This window comes from Thamnophis elegans, chromosome 7 (genome assembly GCF_009769535.1).
Source record: "Thamnophis elegans isolate rThaEle1 chromosome 7, rThaEle1.pri, whole genome shotgun sequence".
NCBI classification, from domain to species: domain Eukaryota; kingdom Metazoa; phylum Chordata; class Lepidosauria; order Squamata; family Colubridae; genus Thamnophis; species Thamnophis elegans.
This window is the reverse complement of record NC_045547.1, coordinates 2,318,717-2,338,443: the sequence shown is the minus strand read 5'-3', so window position 1 is coordinate 2,338,443 and position 19,727 is coordinate 2,318,717. Positions and strand designations below refer to the sequence as shown.

Below are 19,727 nucleotides of genomic sequence, written 5' to 3'. Positions count from 1 at the left end.
TGTCTGAGGAATTCTGGGAGCTGAAGTCCTCACATCTTCCTGTCTGTCTGTCTGAGGAATTCTGGGAGCTGAAGTCCTCACATCTTCCTGTCTGTCTGTCTGAGGAATTATGGGAGTTGAAGCCCTCACATCTTCCTGTCTGTCTGTCTGAGGAATTCTGGGAGCTGAAGTCCTCACATCTTCCTGTCTGTCTGTCTGAGGAATTATGGGAGTTGAAGCCCTCACATCTTCCTGTCTGTCTGTCTATCTGAGGAATTCTAGGAGCTGAAGTCCTCACATCTTCCTACATGAATGGCTGGGGAATTATGGGAGTTGAAGTCTCACATCTTCCTGTCTGTCTGTCTGAGGAATTCTGGGAGTTGAAGCCCTCACATCTTCCTGTCTGTCTGTCTGAGGAATTCTGGGAGCTGAAGTCCTCACATCTTCCTACATGAATGGCTGGGGAATTATGGGAGCTGAAGTCTCACATCTTCCTGTCTGTCTGTCTGAGGAATTCTGGGAGCTGAAGTCCTCACATCTTCCTACATGAATGGCTGGGGAATTATGGGAGTTGAAGTCCTCACATCTTCCTGTCTGTCTGTCTGACGAATTCTGGGAGCTGAAGTCCTCACATCTTCCTATATGAATGGCTGGGGAATTATGGGAGTTGAAGGCCTCACATCTTCCTGGCTGGCTGGCTGGGGAATTCTGGGAGTTGAAGTCCACAAAGTGGCCCAATGTACATTCACCAATCCACAACCCCTCCAGTTGGGTCAAAAACAACACCGTGATTTACAATTCATCTTTTATTGATACGGTTTATCCCGGCAAGCCCACCAAGCCAGCTCCTCAGTGCCCCCCCCCACCCAAAGCGACTCGGCCAGCACGGGAGGGGTCCCCGGACGGCCTCTTTGGCCCGGCCTCAGTTTTTCTTGCTTTGCAACGCGGAGTCTGGGTTGTAGAAGTGTTGGATCAGCCACTCGCGCGTCCGTTTCGCTTTGCAACGCAGGCAGGGCTGCTGCCTCATCCAGGCGGTCTCGGGGTCCCTGGGACGTGGCTTCTTCTTCATCCGGCTGGCCTGGCTGACGCTGTTGCCTGTCTCGCTCCACTTCCAGGAGGATAACTGGGAATCGGGGCTGCCGGTGGCGGAAGAGTCGCTGTCGCAGAAAGTCTGCTGGCTGAGCAGGGAGAGTCGCTTCTTCAGCCGTTTCTTCAGGGGGGGCGAGGCTGGGGGGTCCCCCGTTTCTTCGGTTCCTTTCCCCCCAAAGATCTTCCTGAACAGGCCGCAGAGGGTGATCTTGCAGTGACATTGGCAGCTGCATCCGTGGCCGCCTAAAAGAAGGGGGAGGGGAGACAAATTGCAGGGGGTCCTCGTTTAGTGACTGTTCGGAGTTACGACGGCACTGAAAAAAAGCAACGTGTGCTCTGTCTTACCACCATTGCCGTATGGATCACGTGATCCAACCCCAGGGGCTGCTGGGAGGTACAGGGTAGTCCTCGGCTTACGACTACAACTAAGGGACCGTTCAGATTTTGCAATAGCAATAGCAGTTAGCAATAGCAGTTAAACTTATATACCCCTTCATAGGGCTTTCGACACTCTCTAAGCGGTTTACAGAGTCAGCATATCGCCCCCAACAACAATCCGGGTCCTCATTTCACCCACCTCGGGAGGATGGAAGGCTGAGTCAACCCTGAGCCAGTGAGATTTGAACTGCTGAACTGCAAAACTGCCATCAGCTGAAGAAGCCTGCAGTGCTGCATTTAACCACTGCGCCACCTTGGTAACCGGCCGTTACGACTGAAAAAAGCAACCTGTGATCGTTTTTCACACTTAATGACCACTGCAGCATCCCCGCGGGAAGGATACTGCAAAATCTCCCTTCCCACCCCACTTCTGGAGCCAGCCGGAGGTGGTATTTGCCGGTTCTCCGAACTACTCAAAATTTCCGCTACCGGTTCTCCAGAACCTGTCAGAACCTGCTGGATTTCACCCCTGTCTAGGAGTCCTGGTTTTTTTTTCAGGATCTATCCCCAAATCCTTTGTTAATTTATGATATATAACAAAGGGTCTCCAACCTTGTTAAAAGTTTTAACTTGTGGGCTTCATTTCCCGGAACCCCCCAGCATGGCTGTATGGGGGAATTCTGGGAGTTGAAGTCCCACAGGTCTTAAAGTTGACAAGGCTACTCCCCAGTTGTTCTTGTTAGGTATATAATTACAGACTGTACAGTTATGGGGACTAATTTGATTCTGAACTTAACAACGGCAGCAAGATTGTTGGTGGCGCAGTACTGGAAGAAGGAAGATTTGCCTAGTATTCAAGAATGAACTTTAAAAGCAGTAAACTTAAGCAGAGATGGCCAAAATCTCAGCGTATTTGAAGGACCATCCAGGTGAGAAATACAAGCTGGAATGGAGAAGATGGATTGACTCCATTCAAAATAAATATCGGACTAGGAAATTTCAACTAGCTTATGAATGAAATGAACAAGGAATGTTACAACGAAGTTAGCTTAATAAAAAGGGAGTTAAAGTACAAGAGGGAGGTAGGATGCTGTAGTTAGTTATATAGTGTATGATTGTTAAATGTTTGTACATTTATGTATTTTGCTCTGGGAGGTTGGGGGAGGGAGGGGGGGCGGAGGGAGGGGAAGGGGAAACATTTGTAAAATCTATTAAAACTCTTTAATTAAAAAAAAAAGTTGACAAGGTTGGAACACCCTTGATGTGTAAAACATGCTCTCTAGGAGGAACATAACTATTTACCTTTCGAATGGACTTTCCAGTTGCAAGAGAGAGTTCCACAAGGTTTTCTCCGGAAAAACTGCACCGGGAAACATGGAAATGTTGAGTTACCGATTTTGAAAGGAACACGCAAAGCGCATAGCAGAAAAACAGATCATATTGTTTATGGCTTCTTATTTTGGAGTTTAAGGATCAGGGTCATGTGAAGGTGGGATTAAGGGGGTGTTGAAGAACCACAGGCCGCATTCACACAATGTTCTACACCATTGTTGCATTAATTATGACCTTAGCATGTTGTGCGAACACGGCTAATGGGTTTGAACCAGCTCCTAATATGAAATTGGAAGCCATCGTGGTTCCCTTTGGGAGATTTCACTCTTGGTGAGAAGACTGCTCTACGGGGAATCCTCGACTTACAATTGAGGCCAAAATTTGCTAAGCGAGACGAGTGAGTTTTTTCCCATTTTATGACCTTTCTTGCCACAGTTATTAAGTGAATCACTGCAGCTGTTGTTAGTGACGCAGTCGTTGAGCGGATCTGGCTTCCCCCATGGACTTCGCTTGCCGAAACGACGCCATCGGGGGATCACGTAACCCTGGGACGCTGTAACCGTCACAAATATGAACCAATTGCCAAGCATCCGAATTTTGATCGCGTGGCAACAGTCGTAAGTGTGGAAACTGGTCCTAAGTCACTTTTTTTTTAGTGCCGTTGTAACTTCCAACCGTCACTAAGTGTCCTGTTGTAAGACCAGGACTTCCTGTGTTATTTTTCAACTGGTCCCAATGGCTACCATAAAGCTTTGCGTGCAGGAGCAGTCTATCAGCATATTCATGCAGCAGATTTTAGCTTTTGAGTGCTGGTTGCATGAACTTTCTTTATTTGTATTTGTATTTGTATTTTATTAAATTTATATGCCGCCCTTTTCCCTGGGGGGACTCAGGGCGGCTTACAACTTAAAAAGGGAAGGGGGAGAAACAAACTTTGGACATATAGAACAATACAATTTTAAGAACACAACATTCATACCATTCGGGCGGGTTACAATCTTAGTCCCAGGCCTGACGGGATAGCCAGGTTTTAAGTGCTACGCGGAAGGTCTGGAGGGTGGTGAGGGTACGAATCTCCACGGGGAGATCGTTCCATAGGGTCGGAGCTGCTACCGAGAAGGCTCTCCTCCGCGTGGTCGCCAGTCGGCACTGGCCAGCAGATGGAACTCGGAGGAGGCCTAATCGGTGAGATCTGATAGGTCGCGTGGAGGTAATCGGCAGTAGGCGGTCTCTCAAGTAATGTTTAATGTTTTGGTTGACCGTTATGGGGACAACATGGCCAAGCTGATCCAGTGGCATTTTTATCGCTTGAGATCCTCTCCTGAAATGACAAAATACAAGGAAACACCATCCCTTACCCTCTTCGCCCCCAGGGAACCGAGTTTTAGAACAAGGATAGCCAAACAGTAAAAAAGCAACATCTCTCCTATGACCCAGCAAATTTCTTCCTCCTCCTCCTCTTCCTCCTCGCAAGGGATTTCCTTGCGGGGGTTAGACTCCACCTGCCCTTCGTCGGAATAATGCCACCAGGAATAGAGAAAAGGGAAAGCCATTAGAGAGAAAAAAAACAAAATCTCGCTTTGCAGAAATGTCCAAAAATGCTGTGCTAAGTTCAAATAAGGCTCCCAGGAAAATGAGAACCAAGGCAGGAGTGTCCAGTGGCCGAGCAACAGATTGTGTGGACACCGCCCGTTTCCCAAGCTGTGATCTGCAAGACCTAGAACCCTGATTCTGGAGCATTCTGTAACCATGGGGACCACCAAGCTTTCTTTGAATAGCCTGTCTACTTTTTGGAGTCTGCAACAGACTTGATGTGTTTGAGTATCAGAAGGTCAGGATCCAGCTAGGTAGCATGAACTGTGAGAGGGATCTTGGAGTCTTCGTGGACAACCAGCTAAATAGGAGCCAGCCGTGTGCGGCGACAGCCAAAAAAGCCGATGCAATCCTAAGTTGCATTAACAGAGGGATACAATCAAGATCAAGGGAGGTACTAATACCACTCTATAAAGCCTTAGTAAGACCACACTTGGAATATCTGCATCCAGTTTTGGTCACCACACTATAAAAATGACGTAGAGACTCTAGAAAGAGTGCAGAGAAGAGCAACCAGGATGATGAGGGGACTGGAGGCTAAAACCTACGATGAACGGTTGCAGGAACTGGGCATGGCTGGTCTAGGGAAGAGAAGGACCAAGGGAGGCAGGATAGCAGTGTTGCAATATTTGAGGGGCTGCCACAGAGAGGAAGGGGGTCAAGCTATTCTCCAAAGCACCCGAAGGCCAGACGAGGAATAATGGATGGGAACTGACCAAGGAGAGATTCAACCTGGAAATAAGGAGGAACTTTTCTGATAGTGAAAACTATCAACCCGTGGAATAGAAGTTGCCTTCGGAAGTTGTGGCAACTGGACGGCCACCTATCTGAAATGGGATAGGGTCTCCTGCTTGAGCAGGGAGTTGGAGTAGAAGACCTCCAAGGTCCCTTCCATCTCTATTCTGATTGATTGATTGATTATCATATGGATTTTTTGTGCCAAGATATACCCATCTGTTCTGACCCCCTCCTCCATCCAGTAACGAATGCCGAGACAAGCTTAACTGGAATGTACTTTAATAGCAAGAAACCAAAACCTCGGTGGCTGAAAGCCAAGCATAACAAACAGATAAGGACCTTGGCAGCAATCCAGCCTGCCAAGGTAGTTTCAAAAGTTCTCCAACTTTTAGTCAATGTGTTGACTTCTGCAAAGAGGGGCGTGTGCACAAGTAGTCTTTTTATAGTCTGGAGAGGAGCCTAATGACCACCAGCTGAGTGCAATCACCTCCTGTAATTGCGTAATTGTTCCTGATGCCTAGTAGCTCTTTGATGGCGTGCATCCAGGAACAACTCACTGCTGGCCTCAGGCTCACTCTCCCTTGTCTCCTCCCCACTAGTCCATGGCTCAGGTGCTTCCTGGTGGCCAACCAGCCTCTCTGCGCCCTGCTCGGAGTCGGAACCCTATCCCGGGTCCTCCACATCCTCCAGAGCCGACTCATAGGGCCCTTCGCTGTCGGAGTCTGGTGGCAGCTCCAACGGCTCCTGCTGGACCACAACACCCATCCATGTCACCTGAAGGAGCAAATAACTCCCAGAGCTTGGAAAAAAACATGACAGGACATGTTTTCATAAGCAAGGACGCATGATGGAAGACAAGACAATGCATGGGCTTCTGTGGAGGAGAGGAGAGTGACTTGACATGCTCCCCAAGGTCACCATATCATGGGATCCGGGCATGCAACATGTTATTAGGACTTGGCAAGCTCATGAATTGCACCGCAGGGTTTTCTGGGTTAGCGGAGCCTCATTCAGACAACACACGGCGTCATCATCAATAACACTGATGGGTGGCTTAGGGCTTAGCATGTTAGGACAACCCAGCCGCCACAATGTGAAAACAAGAACTGGGCGGATTGCTACATTCGGACATTGTGGGAATGCTATCGTGGATAGACAAGCCATGGTTTAGGTCTTGGGCGAACTCAGCTTGTAGATTAAACCATGATTGGGTGATGCTTTAGACCAGTGTTTCTCAACCTTGGCAACTTGAAGATGTCTGGACTTCAACTCTTATCTGGAGTTCAAGTCCAGATAATAGCAATAGCAATAGCAGATTTTTATATACCGCTTCATAGGGCTTTCAGCCCTCTCTAAGCGGTTTACAGAGTCAGCATATCGCCCCCACAGTCTGGGTCCTCATTTCACCCACCTCGGAAGGATGGAAGGCTGAGTCAACCCTGAGCCGGTGAGATTTGAACCGCCGAACTGCTGATCTAGCAGTCAGCCTGCAGTGCTGCATTTAACCACTGCACCACCTTGGCTCACCACCAGACATCTTCAAGTTGCCAAGGTTGAGAAACACTGCTTTAGACTGTGTGTGTGAACACTGTTATGGTTAGGCTGGCATAGCTTAGGTCAGTAAACCAGCTTGTGGTTGGGATTGATTGCTTCAGACATTGTGGGAACACTATTACGGTTAGACAAGGCATGGTTTAGATCCGGAGTGAACCAACTTGTAGTTAAACCATCATTGGCATGATGGCTTCGGGCAGTGGGAATGTTATCATGGATAGACAAGCTAGGGTTTAGGTGTGAACTTGTGACTGTAAACATGAATGGATCAGTGGCTTTCAATACGGCCTGAATGCTACCATTAAAGAAGCCAGGGTTAAGAGCCTGGGTGAACACAGCTTGTTGTAAACCAAGTTTTAGAGCTGTGTGAACACTATCATGGTTAGACAAGCCTCAACTGGATTGATGGCTTCAGATATTGTGTGAATTCTGTGGTGGTTAGACAAGCCATGGCTTATTTCCTTTGTGCTTGTATTCTACTCCTTGAAGATCTATCACAAGGGTGGATCCCCCTTGGATCCTTCCCTCTCCATGAATCCAGCCAGGATCCCAAACTCAGCGCCTCATAAAACATTTTGAGGAAATCAGAGAAATCGCCTCAAACCCAGCAAGCTTTTTAAATTCTCCCGCCAAAACGTCAAAGAGCGGCTCGGCCAATCGGCGCTGATCACACGGGCGGCCGCCAATCCCCTCTCCCGCGCCCGTCGCCTCGGCAACAAAGCCCGCCTTCGTGCGCAGCGTCCTCGATCCTCGCTTGCCCATAAGGGAGGGGGAGAGGAACCCCCCGCTGCGCGTGCGCAGTTCGGGCAAAGAAGGCGAATCCGTGCTGGTAAGCGAGAGGAAGGGTGCGGGATAATTTTTTTTTGGCGTGGGGAGGGGGGTGTCGGTTGATTGCATTTTTCTCGCCCCGTTATAGGGAAAGCGCATGCGCTTTCCGCACCGCGTTGACGTCGGGAGGGGGGTCTTTGCCCCGCAGCCTTTTCCAACCGGCATCGCGAGGTTAAAAGAAGCTAATCCACGTGAGGCCCCGCCTCCCAACATGGCGCCCACGAGAGGAGTTGGACCACGACTCCCAGAAGCCTTCGCGCCACGGACCGTTTCCCACGCCGCGCTTAAAGGCGCCGTCCCGATTCTGCCTTGCGTCATCTAAGCGCGCCGCTTTTGTCTTCGCAGCGGGAGCGTGCCTGGGTCAGATCCGGCATCTTCGCGCACGCAACGTGTGAATGTGGGGTAGGCACAATCGTGGTTAGGTTTTGTGGGGCTGTGCCTGCGCGGGGGGGGGGAGGGACTCCTCCTCGTTAAATCAGGTAACGTTCATTCATTCATTCATTTCATTGATTTTTCCCTGCGGTGCCTCAAGGTGGCGCTGTTGCAAACGCAGATAGTCCTCAACTCATCACCCCAATAGAGCCCGAAATTGATGTTGTTAAGTGAGAAATTGGTTAAAGTGAGTTTGCTTCATTTTGCGACCATTCTTGGCAGTTGATTACTTATTTATTTATTTTATTACATTTCTATTGCCTATTGCACATGGAGGTTAGGTGAATCGCTGCGGTTGTTAAGTGAGTAACGGTTGTTAAGCGAACCTGGTTTCCCCATTGACTTTGCTCGTCAGAAGGGCGCAAAAGGGGGATCACGCGACACACACACACACCCGGGACGCTGCAACCGTCATAAATATGAGCCATGTGCCAAGCGTCCAAATGTGCATCACATCACCATAGGGATGTGGCAATGGTCGTAAGTGTGAAAAAGGGTCGTAAGTCGCTTTTTTTCAGTGCTGCTGAAACTTTGAACGGACACTAAGAGGACTACCTGTAGTAAATACAGAACATGTGACTCTTGTAAATTCTGTTTCTCTCCCCACCCCCACCCACCCCTCCCCAGGCAATGCTTTGCTTGTCAGAAGGTCGCAAAAGGGGATCACATAAACCCCAGGGACACTGCAATCGTTATAGATATGAGTCAGTTACCAAGCATCTGAATTTTGATTGTATGATCATGGGGCGGCTGCAACGGGTTGTACGTGTGAAAACGGTCCTAAGTCCCTTCTTTTGGGGTGCTGTTGTAACTTGGAACGGTCACTAAATGAAGTGTTGTAAGCCAAGGACTAACTGTACTCAAAGGGAGGACATATCCACCATAGAAAGTGTCCTCACATATTGCGTTGCAGTGTGGTAGGCTGGTTTAACAGCTGCGGACAGGAAGGCCCTACAGAGAGTGATCGATTCGGCAGAAGAAACCATTGGTTGCCCTCTGACATCACTGGGTGACATCGCCAGGTCTCGCTGCTTTAGCAGAGCAAGGAAGACACCCAGAGATGATTCACACCCTGGTCAGTGTCCCTTCGCTCTTATACCATCGGGCAGAAGACATCAAAGCACAGCCAGCCGAACAAAGAGGTTTAAAGACAGTTTCTATCCTTGGGCTGTGAGATTTTTAAATACAGCCACACAATCACTCCATGCACATGCTAGTTTTCTTTTTCTTTTTCGTTTCTGCTATAATTCTGCCCCAGTGAGGTTAAAACCAATTCCGTTGTATTGAAGTACAATAACAATAAAGATTATACATATATTTCATTTCATTTATTTCATTTGTATGCCGCCCTTTTCCCCGAGGGGGACTCGGGGCGGCTCACAAGTTGAGCAAGGGAAAGGGGATACAAACAGTTTAACACCAACACAACACAATACATAATTTAAAAGCACAACAATCATACCATTCGAGATAGGGGCAACAGTTGTTTAGCCCCAGGCCTGTCGGAACAGCCAGGTTTTAAGGGCTTTGCGGAAGGCCTGGAGGGTGGTGAGGGTGCGAATCTCCACGGGGAGTTCGTTCCAGAGGGTCGGAGCAGCCACAGAGAAGGCCCTCCTCCGGGTAGTTGCCAGACGACACTGGCCCGCGGATGGAATTCGTAGGAGGCCTACTCTGTGGGATCTAATAGGTCTGGTGGAGGTAATTGGCAGCAGACGGTCTCTCAAGTACCCAGGTCCAATACCATGAAGGGCTTTATAAGTGACGACTGAATGGGAGGAATTAAAAAAAAAATCAACATTCTCTTCTTGCTCTTTCTAGACAATGCAGGGGGACCCAAATCCCCCCGAGTCCCTCATTGACAGGACCATCAGGATGAGGAAGGAAACGGAAGCCAGGAAAGTCCTCTTGGCCTGGGGATTTCTCAACCTGTCACTCGCTGGCATGATCTACACGGAAATGTAAGGTGGAGAGCTGCGATAACAGAATCACAGAGTTGGAAAGGGGTCTTGGAGGTCTTCTAGTCCAACCTCCTGCTCAAGCAGGAGACCCTAAACCAAAGGGACGCATGCCAGGGGTGGCACTCAGAGCTCTCTCTCTTGGGCACGTGTGCCGTCACCTGAGCCCAGCTTCATCGCGTATCTCCCACAGGGGGGGGAGAGAGGGAGGGAGGGAAGGAGAGAGAGAGGGAGGGAGGGAGGGAGGGGGGAAAGAGAAATGATATTACAAATCATTTTCTTTTTTATTGTTGCTAAACGTAATATTTCAAAAGCAGAGAAAAAAAATGAAGGGGCATGAAAGTGCATTTATCACGGTTTTCTTAGAACAATTATCTGGACTTTGCCTTGTTTATCATTATTTTAGGTAGTCAAACCTCATTATTCAGGTTAAATTGCCCTGTTGGCACTTTGCAATAAATAAGTGGGTTTTGGGTGCACTTCCTTTTAGACATTCATTAAACATGAATGCCAACCTCCGCCTTTCTCTCATTCTAGGTCTGGGAAACTGATAAGTTCCTATTACAATATTTCGTGCTGGATCCTCTGGTACGTTGGTGAGTATCCAGCAAGAAAATGACGGTTAATTCCAACGCCTTTATCCCTGTTTGTTTGTTTGTTTTAAGCAAGTTGCCAGTCCTCTGTGTTTAACTGCTGTGTTTGAAGACTTCCTTTCCATGTTGCTACCCTCCGTCCAAATTGCACTCGGCCTAATCTGTTAAGTTTAGGTAGAAAACCTGGCAGACTGGTGTTCCCTCCACCCCTCTAATTTCTGTTGTCATATAACTCCTTGTGTAGGTGTGGCGGTCACCCATGGCCCAGTGCATAACAGGGCATGCACAGCCACGCTGAACCACACAGGAAAAAACAAACTCCTAAAAGAACATAACATCCTGATAGTTCACTCTAGATGTGCCTTACCCAATGATGCCCAGGATTTGACCATATATAGACAGAACTACCCTGAGCAGTAGATTAGCAATTGTAGTTTGACAGGCTGCCTTAAATCACATGCTGATTGCTCCTCCTGCCTTTGTCCTATCTCAATAAAAGGGGCTCCCAGCGTCCAATCTGGGTCGCCTCATCCCGAGAAAGCTCGTGTCCGTGTCTTTTCTCCACATTGACCTCATGAGCGAACCACGGGTACATCACAAATTTCTAGTGAAATTCCCTTTCTACTAACTTTTTTTTTTCTTTTGAAGGCATTTCGCTTCTCATCCAAGAAACTTCTTCAGCTCTGACAGGTTAGTGGGGAATGTAAGGATTGATTCTCCTTGCAGACAGCTGGTCATTTGCATCCTTTTTAGAGGTTCTTTGAGGCCACTTGGAGGTTTTATCTATGTCCTTAGGGTCACCTTCCAGAGAAAAAAAATTGCAGACTGCAGAAACCATTTGAACCACTCAGGTGGCCCTGAGGACAGAGATACACCTCCGAGTGGCCTCAACGCCTCTCTAAAAAGAATGGAAATGACTAGTTGTCTGCAAGGAGTATCAATCCTTCCGTTCCCCACCTTCCAGTCAGAGCTGAAGAAGCTTCTTGGATGAGAAGTGAAAGGTCTTTAAAAGATAAACCTCCAAGTGGCCTCAACGACCCTCTAATAGGATGCAAATGACCAGCTGTCTGCAAGGAGTCTCAATCCTTCCACCCCCCACCATTCAGTCAGAGCTGAAGAAGCTTCTTGGATGAGAAGCGAAACCTCTTCAAAAGAAAAAAACGAGAAAGTCCAGTTGCCTCCTGAAAAAAAGCCCCTTTGGGACAAGCGTGAGCTGGATGACGGAGAATCTCCACAGACTTTCTACTAACCTTATTTAGCGCCCATACAGGAGAATATTTGAGGCTCAGGGTCGAACTGAAAGGCCTCCCCACCAGCAAACAAAGGCCCGATAAGCAGAGATTAACCCCGGGGTGTAAACAATACCCCAATCAAGGAACTACCAACTCAGATGAACAATCGAACAATGAACCACAGCCTGATCAAGGAAGCACCAAGGTTGCATTCCCTGCAGCCTTGTCAAGTCAAACCCCCAACATATAAACAGAACTTAAACCTCCCCTCCACTTCTATTGCGTTCCCTCGCTGGGTCATTGAAACGTCTGCAAGAAAACAGCCAGGTTCAGAGAGCAACAAGGACCCCACAGTCCTCCCCTCCTCCCCCTTCCCCTTCATTCCTTCTCCTCATTCCTACTCCTCTTTTCGCCTCATCCCCTCCTTTTCCTCCTCTTCCCCTTCTCTGTTACACAAGCCCCATCCCCTTCTAGCACTGATGATGTTAACTAGTTGGGTCATGAAACGTCTGCAAGAAAACTACTATTCTTCCCCTTTTCCCTTCTCCCAATGATGATGTTACCTAATTGGGTCATGAAACGTCTCCACCTCCTCTTCTCCTCCTTCTTCCCCTTCTTCTCTCTCTCTCTCTCCCTCTCTCTCTCATCCTCCTCCTCTTCCTCCTTTTCCGTCTCCTCCTCCTTTTTCTTCTTCTCTTCCCCCTTCTTCTCCTTCTCCCTTCTCCCTATGATGATGTTACCTAATTGGGTCATGAAACGTCTCCACCTCCTCTTCTCTTCCTCCTTCCCCTTCTTATCTCTCTCCTCCTCCTTCTTTTCTGTCTTCTCCTTCTCCTTCTCCTCCTCCCTCTTCCCCTTCTTCTACATGGGGCAGCCCTTGAAGAGCGTTCGGAGACTCCAGCTGGTCCAGAATGCAGCCGCACGAGCGATTGTGGGTGCACCCCAGTACACCCACGTTACACCTATCCTCCGCGAGCTGCACTGGCTACCTATTGGTCTCTGGATACGCTTCAGGGTGCTAGTTATTACTTATAAAGCCCTACATGGTATCGGACCTGGGTACTTGAGAGACCGCCTGCTGCCGATTACCTCCCACAGACCCATTAGATCCCACAGGTTAGGCCTCCTCCGTATTCCATCTGCCAGCCAATGTCGGCTGGCGACTACTCGGAGGAGGGCCTTCTCTGTGGCTGCTCCGACCCTTTGGAACGAGCTCCCTGTGGAGATTTGGACCCTCTCCACCCTTCAGGCCTTCCGGACGGCCGTGAAGACCTGGCTGTTCCAGCAAGCCTGGATTCCCCCCCTTACTCGAATTTGCTGTGTCTGTTGTGCTTTTAAATTGTTCGAATTGTCTGATTGTCTTTGTCTTACTTTTTGTAATTTCCCCTCCCTTGGTTTTGTTCAGCCGCCCTGAGTCCCTGAGTCGGGGAATAGGGCGGCCTACAAATTGAATAAACTCCAAACTCCAAACTTCTTCTTTTCCTTCTCCCTTCTCACATTGATGATGTTACCTAATTGGGTCATGAAACTTTTAGTGGAAAACCACCCAAGTTCAGAGTACACCAAAGACCCCACAACTTTATCTAGAAGTGCGTTTCCTTCTGTCACTAACCAAACTGATTTTTTTTTTTTTTGATGCTTCATTGTCATTTTGTGCTGTTTAATTTATTTTTGATTCTAGAACTTGGCTTTGCCTCTTTGTTCAGCCTGAACGCCTTATTCGATTTCTGGAGGTACTTCAAATATACCATGGCTCCTACCAGCTTAGTCATGAGTCCTGGCCAGCAGACGCTTCTGGGATTGCAGAACGCAGGTGGGCCTGTTTTCCTTGTCCTTATTAGTGCAGGGGGTGTCCCGTGACGGTTCTTGGCCACTTGAAGGCTTGTGGACTTCAACTCCCAGAATTCCCTAGCCAGCCTGGGGAATTCTGGGAGTTGAAGTCCACTTTGGTTTTATTGTACACCAGCAGCCCCAAACCTTTCAGCCACCAGGGACTGGCGTGTTTTCACAAGCTGCCTGCATCCCTTGGATGGGGCTCTAACCTGTTTGCACGGACCAGTTTCTGGCATGCCACGCCCCAGCGCCGGCCCACGGACCGGGGGTTAGAGACCTGTTTTGTACACCACCCAAAGACCCTTTCCTTTTTCTTTTTGTAAATTTTTATTTTATTTTATTTTCAAAACAAACATACAACTCCTCCTTCTTTACATACTGTAGAAAGTGTATCAGCTGGTTACAAAAAGGCTTTTGTGCATCTCTTCCACCGTCATCAAATATAATTCATATTAATTCAAATATCTTAACTCAAATATTTATTATATTACCATCATCATGCCTCCACTTTTAGCAATAGCAGTTAGACATATACCGCTTCATAGGGCTTCCAGCCCTCTCTAAGCGGTTTACAGAGTCAGCATATCGCCCCCAACAACAATCTGGGTCCTCATTTTACCCACCTCGAAGGATGGAAGGCTGAGTCGACCCTGAGCCGGTGAGATTTGAACAGCCGAACTGCAGAACTGCAGTCAGCTGAAGTGGCCTGCAGTACTGCACCCTAACCACTGCGCCACCTCGGCTCTCTTTTATTTGACTATAGTTATTTAAACATCCTTCATCCTAAAATGTACCAAGATTTAATACATAACCACATGCTGGCATTTCATTTACGTATTTGTAAAATCCTCCATTAACATTAAATCCTCGTATCCTGTTTTAGCTAAACATCCATAATATTTAATACCAAAATTTTCTAATCCTCCATGTATATAATTTATTATCATTATCCTTTCTTTATTTAACTATATCCTATATCATAACATTTCCCCCCTATTAGTTAAGACCTTTTCCTGAGGAACATGGGCAGTTAAGAAATATGAAATATAAACAAACTTATTATAGCATCCCCAAGAGATGGCCCTCTGGCTTCTCTTTCAGCATCTCTTAAACGGTCCGGGTCACAGGTGTGCCTCGACTCACGACCAAAAAGTCTGTTCCCGGTTATGGTCGTAAGTCGAGGACTGCCTGTTCTTCCACCTACAGACATTCCTGGAGTTAACGACCACACCTGAGCCCATAATTTATGTTGCCCACGGGAGACGTTTGTTAAGTGAGCTTGTCCCATTTTATGACTTTTCTCGCCACCGTTGTTAAGTGAATCGTTGCATCTGTTAAGTTGGCATCACGGCAGTTAAACGAATGTGGCTTCCCCTTGACGGGGAAGGTCGTAAAAAGGGGATCGCGTAACCCTGGGACGCTGCGACCGTCGTAAATATGAACCAGTTACCAACGTCTGAATTTTGACACCCCACCCCACCCCACCCGTCACTGGAGGTTTTAAAGAAGAGCCTGGAGAGAGTCACTTGTCCGAAATGGTGTAGGGTCTCTTGCTTGAGCAAGGGGCTGGACTAGATGACCTCCAAGGTCCCTTCCAGCTCTATTGTGATTGACTGATATATGAACCCGTTCCCAAGCTCTCAATTTTGATCACGATACTGCAACAGTCGAAAGTGTGAAAAATGCCCATCAGTCACTTAATTTTAAGCGCCGTCGTAACTTTGAACGGCCACTAAAGGAAGGGTTGTAACTCGAGGACTATCTGCCCTTTAAATTCCTTGTTTCTTATCACCCGAACACGCCCAAACGTTTCTGCGCTGGCTTCATTCAGAAACTTTTATGTGTCGTTGTTCCCCCCCCCCCCCCCCCCCCCCCCCCGCAAACGATTACAATTTATCTCGTCCGTCTCTTTGCTGTTCTTTCTTAATCTTCCAAAATGGGGTTTACTTTCAGCGGTCCAGACTACGCCGCCCCGCGAGCTGATGCCCAAGAAAACGCCCCCTTCGCCCCCCTCCCCTCCCATCCAGGGGCAGAGTGTCCTGAGCTACAGTCCTTCCCGCTCCCCCAGCACCAGCCCCAAATTTGCGACGGGTTGCATCTCCGGATACAGTCCCCAGCTGCAGGCCTTGTCGGGAAGCAGCGGATCCTACGGTACGGTGTCGAGTTACTCTCCGGGAAGCAACTACAGTAAGGTAGGAGAGCTAAGGATTTATTAGCCACGGTTCTTGCAAAAGTGCTTTTTTTTCTCCAAGAGGCAACTGGGCTTTCTGATTTCTTTTTTTCCTTGAAGATGTTTCGCTTTTCCTCCAAGAAGCTTCTTCAGCTCTGATTGGATGGTGGGGAAGGATTTATACTCCTTGCAGACAGCCGGTCATTTGCACTCTTTCTAAGAGTCGCTGAGGCCACTTGGGTTGATTTGCATTCTTTTTAGAGCGTTGTTGAGGCCACTTGGGTTTAGAATTCCTTGCAGACAGCTGATCATTTGCATGCTTTTTAGAGCGTTGTTGAGGCCACTTGGGTTTATATTTCTTGCAGAAAGCCGGTCATTTGCACTCTTTCTAAGAGTCGCTGAGGCCACTTGGGTTGATTTGCATTCTTTTTAGAGAGTTGTTGAGGCCATTTTGTTGTAGAAAAAACAGGACACGCAAGCCAGCTCTTCAGGGAAGGAATAGTTTATTTGCGCAGGTTCATGGCAAAGAATAAATGGCCTGAACAATGAGTGAAAGGCAGGAATTCCCTTATATATAGCTTTTCACGTTCAGATAAAGCCATCGTTTAGTTTTGGAAACACCCCTCAAGATTTGCCCTTGAGTTACAGTAATATTATGTCTACAGGAAGCTATAATACATATGTCAGCTAACGGAGCAGGGTAGCTCGTATTTTGAGGAAGTTAAATGTGTCCTCCAGACAGATTTACAGTCAAGCCAGCAAATACATTAAAATAGAGACTTTGCCTCAGCAGCTTTCATGCGCCTCTAACCCGTGTCTAACCGCACCGTGTCCTGAAAGCAAACCTTTTGCAATTTCTATATATGAACAGTTAAAGCTTAATATCATGAGACCCTAGTTTGGTTCAGGCTTGAGGCCTACTTTGGTTCAGCCTGCTATCTCAGTCCCGCCCTTTGTGACTCATCTTCACCTGCAAGAAGAGTCACATAATTTGATTCAGGCTGAAGGGTAGTATATTCAGATTCCTGGTGAACATACTCCCACATAGCCATTACCTGAGCAGTTGCTTTTCTTTCTGCTAGTAGCGATAAGCTGTTTGAGAGCTGTTTGGTAGCTTCTAATGATTGCTACCTCAATTTGGGTTTATATTTCTTGCAGACAGCTGATCATTTGCATTCTTTTTAGAGCGTTGTTGAGGCCACTTGGGTTTATATTTCTTGCAGATAGCTGGTCATAAGAGTCACTGAAGCCACTTGGATTGATTTGCATCCTTTTTAGAAAGTTGTTGAGGCCACTTGAGTTTATATTCCTTGCAGATCATTTCTTGCAGGTCATTTGCACTCTTTCTGAGAGTCACTGAAGCCACTTGGATTGATTTGCATCCTTTTTAGAGAGTTGTTGAGGCCACTTGGAGGTTTTTCTGTGGCCTCATGGTCACCTGAGTGGTGCAAATGGGTGTGGAGCCTTCTTGGAATTGCACAGTCCTGTTTGATGTTCCCGTGGTTCGTCCATGAGGCCAGTGTGGAGAAAAGACACGGACACGATCCTTCTCGGGATGGAGCGACCAAGATTGGGGTCTGGAAGCCCCTTTTATTGAGATAGGACAAAGGCAGGAGGAGCAATAGCATGTGATTAAAGACAGCCTGTCAAAGTACAATTGCTAATCTACTGCTCAGGGAAGTTCTGTCTATATATGGTCATATCCTGGAGTCGTTGGGTAAGGCACATCTAGAGTGAACTGTCAGGATGTTATGTTATTCACTATCAGGATATTAGGATGTTATGGAGTACTATAAGGATGTTATGTTCTTTAGGAGTTTGTTTCTTCCTATGTGGTTCAGTGTGGCCGCGCATGCCCCGTTATGCACTGGGCCATGGGTGACCCACACCTACACACTGAGTTATATTACAACACACACCCATTTGCACTGCTCAGGTGTGACCCTGAGAACACAGACAAACCTCTAAGTGGCCTCAATGACTCTCCAAAAGAATGCAAATGACCAAGGGTGCAAGGAGTATAAATCCTTCCATCGTCCACCATCCAGCCAGAGCTGAGGAAGTGACATACAGCTGCTTTTCAGACGACCATTGCAGCATCCCTGTGGTCACATGAATAAAATTGAGACACCTGGATTCATATTTATGACGGTCGCAGTATCCCTGGGTTACGTGATCCCCTTTTGTGACCTTCTGAGGAGCCGAGTCAGTGGGGAAGCCAGAATAGCTTAAGAACTAACTTAACAACTGCAGTGGTTCGCTTAACAACAGTGGGAAGAAAGGTTGCAAAATGAGACAAAACTCACTTAGCAGCTTTCACGTTCAGCAGCAAAAATGTGAGGCTCAATTGTGGTCGTAAGTCGAGGAATACCCGTATTATAATAAACTTGAATAATGATTCCAAATGGGTTCCCGATAGATGATTGCAGCGTTTCGCTCTTTCCCGCTCAGGCGCCCCCGTTCAGTCCTTCTCCGGGGCCCTTGATGTACCCCGCGAGCATTGGGCCCATGGATAGCAGCGGGATGAGATCCAGATATCGCTCCTCGCCCACCGTCTACAATTCTCCCACGGGGAAAGCCGACTACATGACGGATTTGAAGTCGCTCGACAGCTTCCTTCGAAATGAGGAGGAGAAGCAGCACAGGGTGCAGCTGGGTGAGTAGCTGGATACTCGGAAGATAAGTCGCTTGCAGTTCAGCGCGCCTAGTGGTCCAATGGTTAAGGCATCAGGCTAGAAATCAGGAGACTGTGAGTTCTAGTTCTGCCTTAGGCGTGAAAGCCAGCTGGATGACTTTGGACCAATCACCAGGAGATGGGGAGTGATAGTAGGCGTGAAAACTGGTGACTTTGGGACAATCACCAGGAGACAGGGAGTTCTAGTCCTGCCTGAGGCATGAAAGCCTGCTGGGTGAGTCACTAGGAGATGGTGAGTTCTAGTCCCACCCTTAGGCATGAAAGCTGAGTGGATAACTTTGGGCGAATCACCAGGTGACGGTGAGTTCTACTCCCCCCCTTAGACATGAAAGCCAACTGGATGACTTTGGGCCCATTACCAAGAGATGGTGAGTTCTAGTCCTGTGTTAGGCATGAAAAATGGCTGGGGAACTTTGGGCCAATCACCAGGAGACAATGAATTCTAGTCCTGCCTTAGGCATTAAAGCAGGGAGGGGAGTTGACTTTGGGCCAATCACCAGGAGACAGGGAGTTCTAGTCCCTCCTTAGCCATGAAAGCCGGTGGGGGGACTTTGGCCCAATCACCAGGAAATTGTGAGTTCTAGTCCCATTTTAGGCATGAAAGCCGGCTGGGTGACTTTGGGCCAATCACTAGGAATCAGTGAGTTCTAGTCTCTGAGTGATTAGCCCAGTCACCCAACCGGATTTTTTGACTCGACTTGTGGCGGGATTAGAACTCACCGTCTCCTGGTTTCTAGTCATCGTCTTCACCGCGACCTCAAGCTCTCTGACTTAGCCACCCAGCCTTAGGAGGCTGTCGTACAAGACTGTCCAACTGGCGACCTGCGTGCCAGGTGCCTCCGGATGCAGCCCCCCCCCCCCCGGCTCCGCAAAGGTACAAAACCTCACGATGCATCACGTGACGTGATCGAGTTTGACCCCCATGCTGTAGTAGGATCCGGTGCCTGCGGTGCTCGAGTAACCTAATTTCTGTGTATTTCTCTGGATCATTGCAGGGAGTTCGGATTCCGGCTCTCCGTCCAACAGCCCAACTTTTTGGAACTACGGTCGCTCCACGGCCGACTATGCCCAGATGCTCCGGAAATTCCAGTACCAGCCGGCCTGCAGGTCCCAAGCGCCCTCGGCTAACAAGGACGAAGCTGATCTAAGTTCCAAGCAAGCCGCCGAAGAGGTAAACCACATTGGCAGAGACGGTTACACCCAGAATAACGAGAACGGAATAGCAGAGTTGGAAGGGACCTTGGAGGTCTTCTAGTCCAGCCTGCTGCTCAAGCAGGAGACCCTACACCATTTCAGACAAATGGTTGCCCAATCCCTTCTTAAAAA

General features: G+C 48.1%; 2 protein-coding genes across 2 annotated transcripts in view; one reads left to right on the top strand and one right to left on the bottom strand.

The window, feature by feature from the left end:
• Positions 1–901: 901 nt before the first annotated feature.
• On the bottom strand, positions 902–4,331 carry SSMEM1 (serine rich single-pass membrane protein 1). The gene is made up of 3 exons (XM_032221075.1): positions 4,137–4,331; positions 2,749–2,806; positions 902–1,311 (listed from the first exon to the last, which is right to left on the bottom strand). Exons 1-3 carry the CDS (start codon positions 4,329–4,331, stop codon positions 902–904), a joined length of 663 nt encoding a protein of 220 aa, XP_032076966.1.
• Positions 4,332–7,459: 3,128 nt separating this feature from the next.
• Positions 7,460–19,727, top strand: part of TMEM209 (transmembrane protein 209) — a 27,252-nt gene continuing 14,984 nt past the window's right edge. The window contains 8 exon segments of the mRNA XM_032220507.1: positions 7,460–7,492; positions 7,640–7,893; positions 9,742–9,881; positions 10,416–10,474; positions 13,385–13,516; positions 15,490–15,728; positions 18,158–18,362; positions 19,397–19,572. Of these exon segments, the coding sequence (XP_032076398.1) occupies positions 9,745–9,881; positions 10,416–10,474; positions 13,385–13,516; positions 15,490–15,728; positions 18,158–18,362; positions 19,397–19,572 (948 nt within the window). The 5' untranslated portion in view covers positions 7,460–7,492; positions 7,640–7,893; positions 9,742–9,744.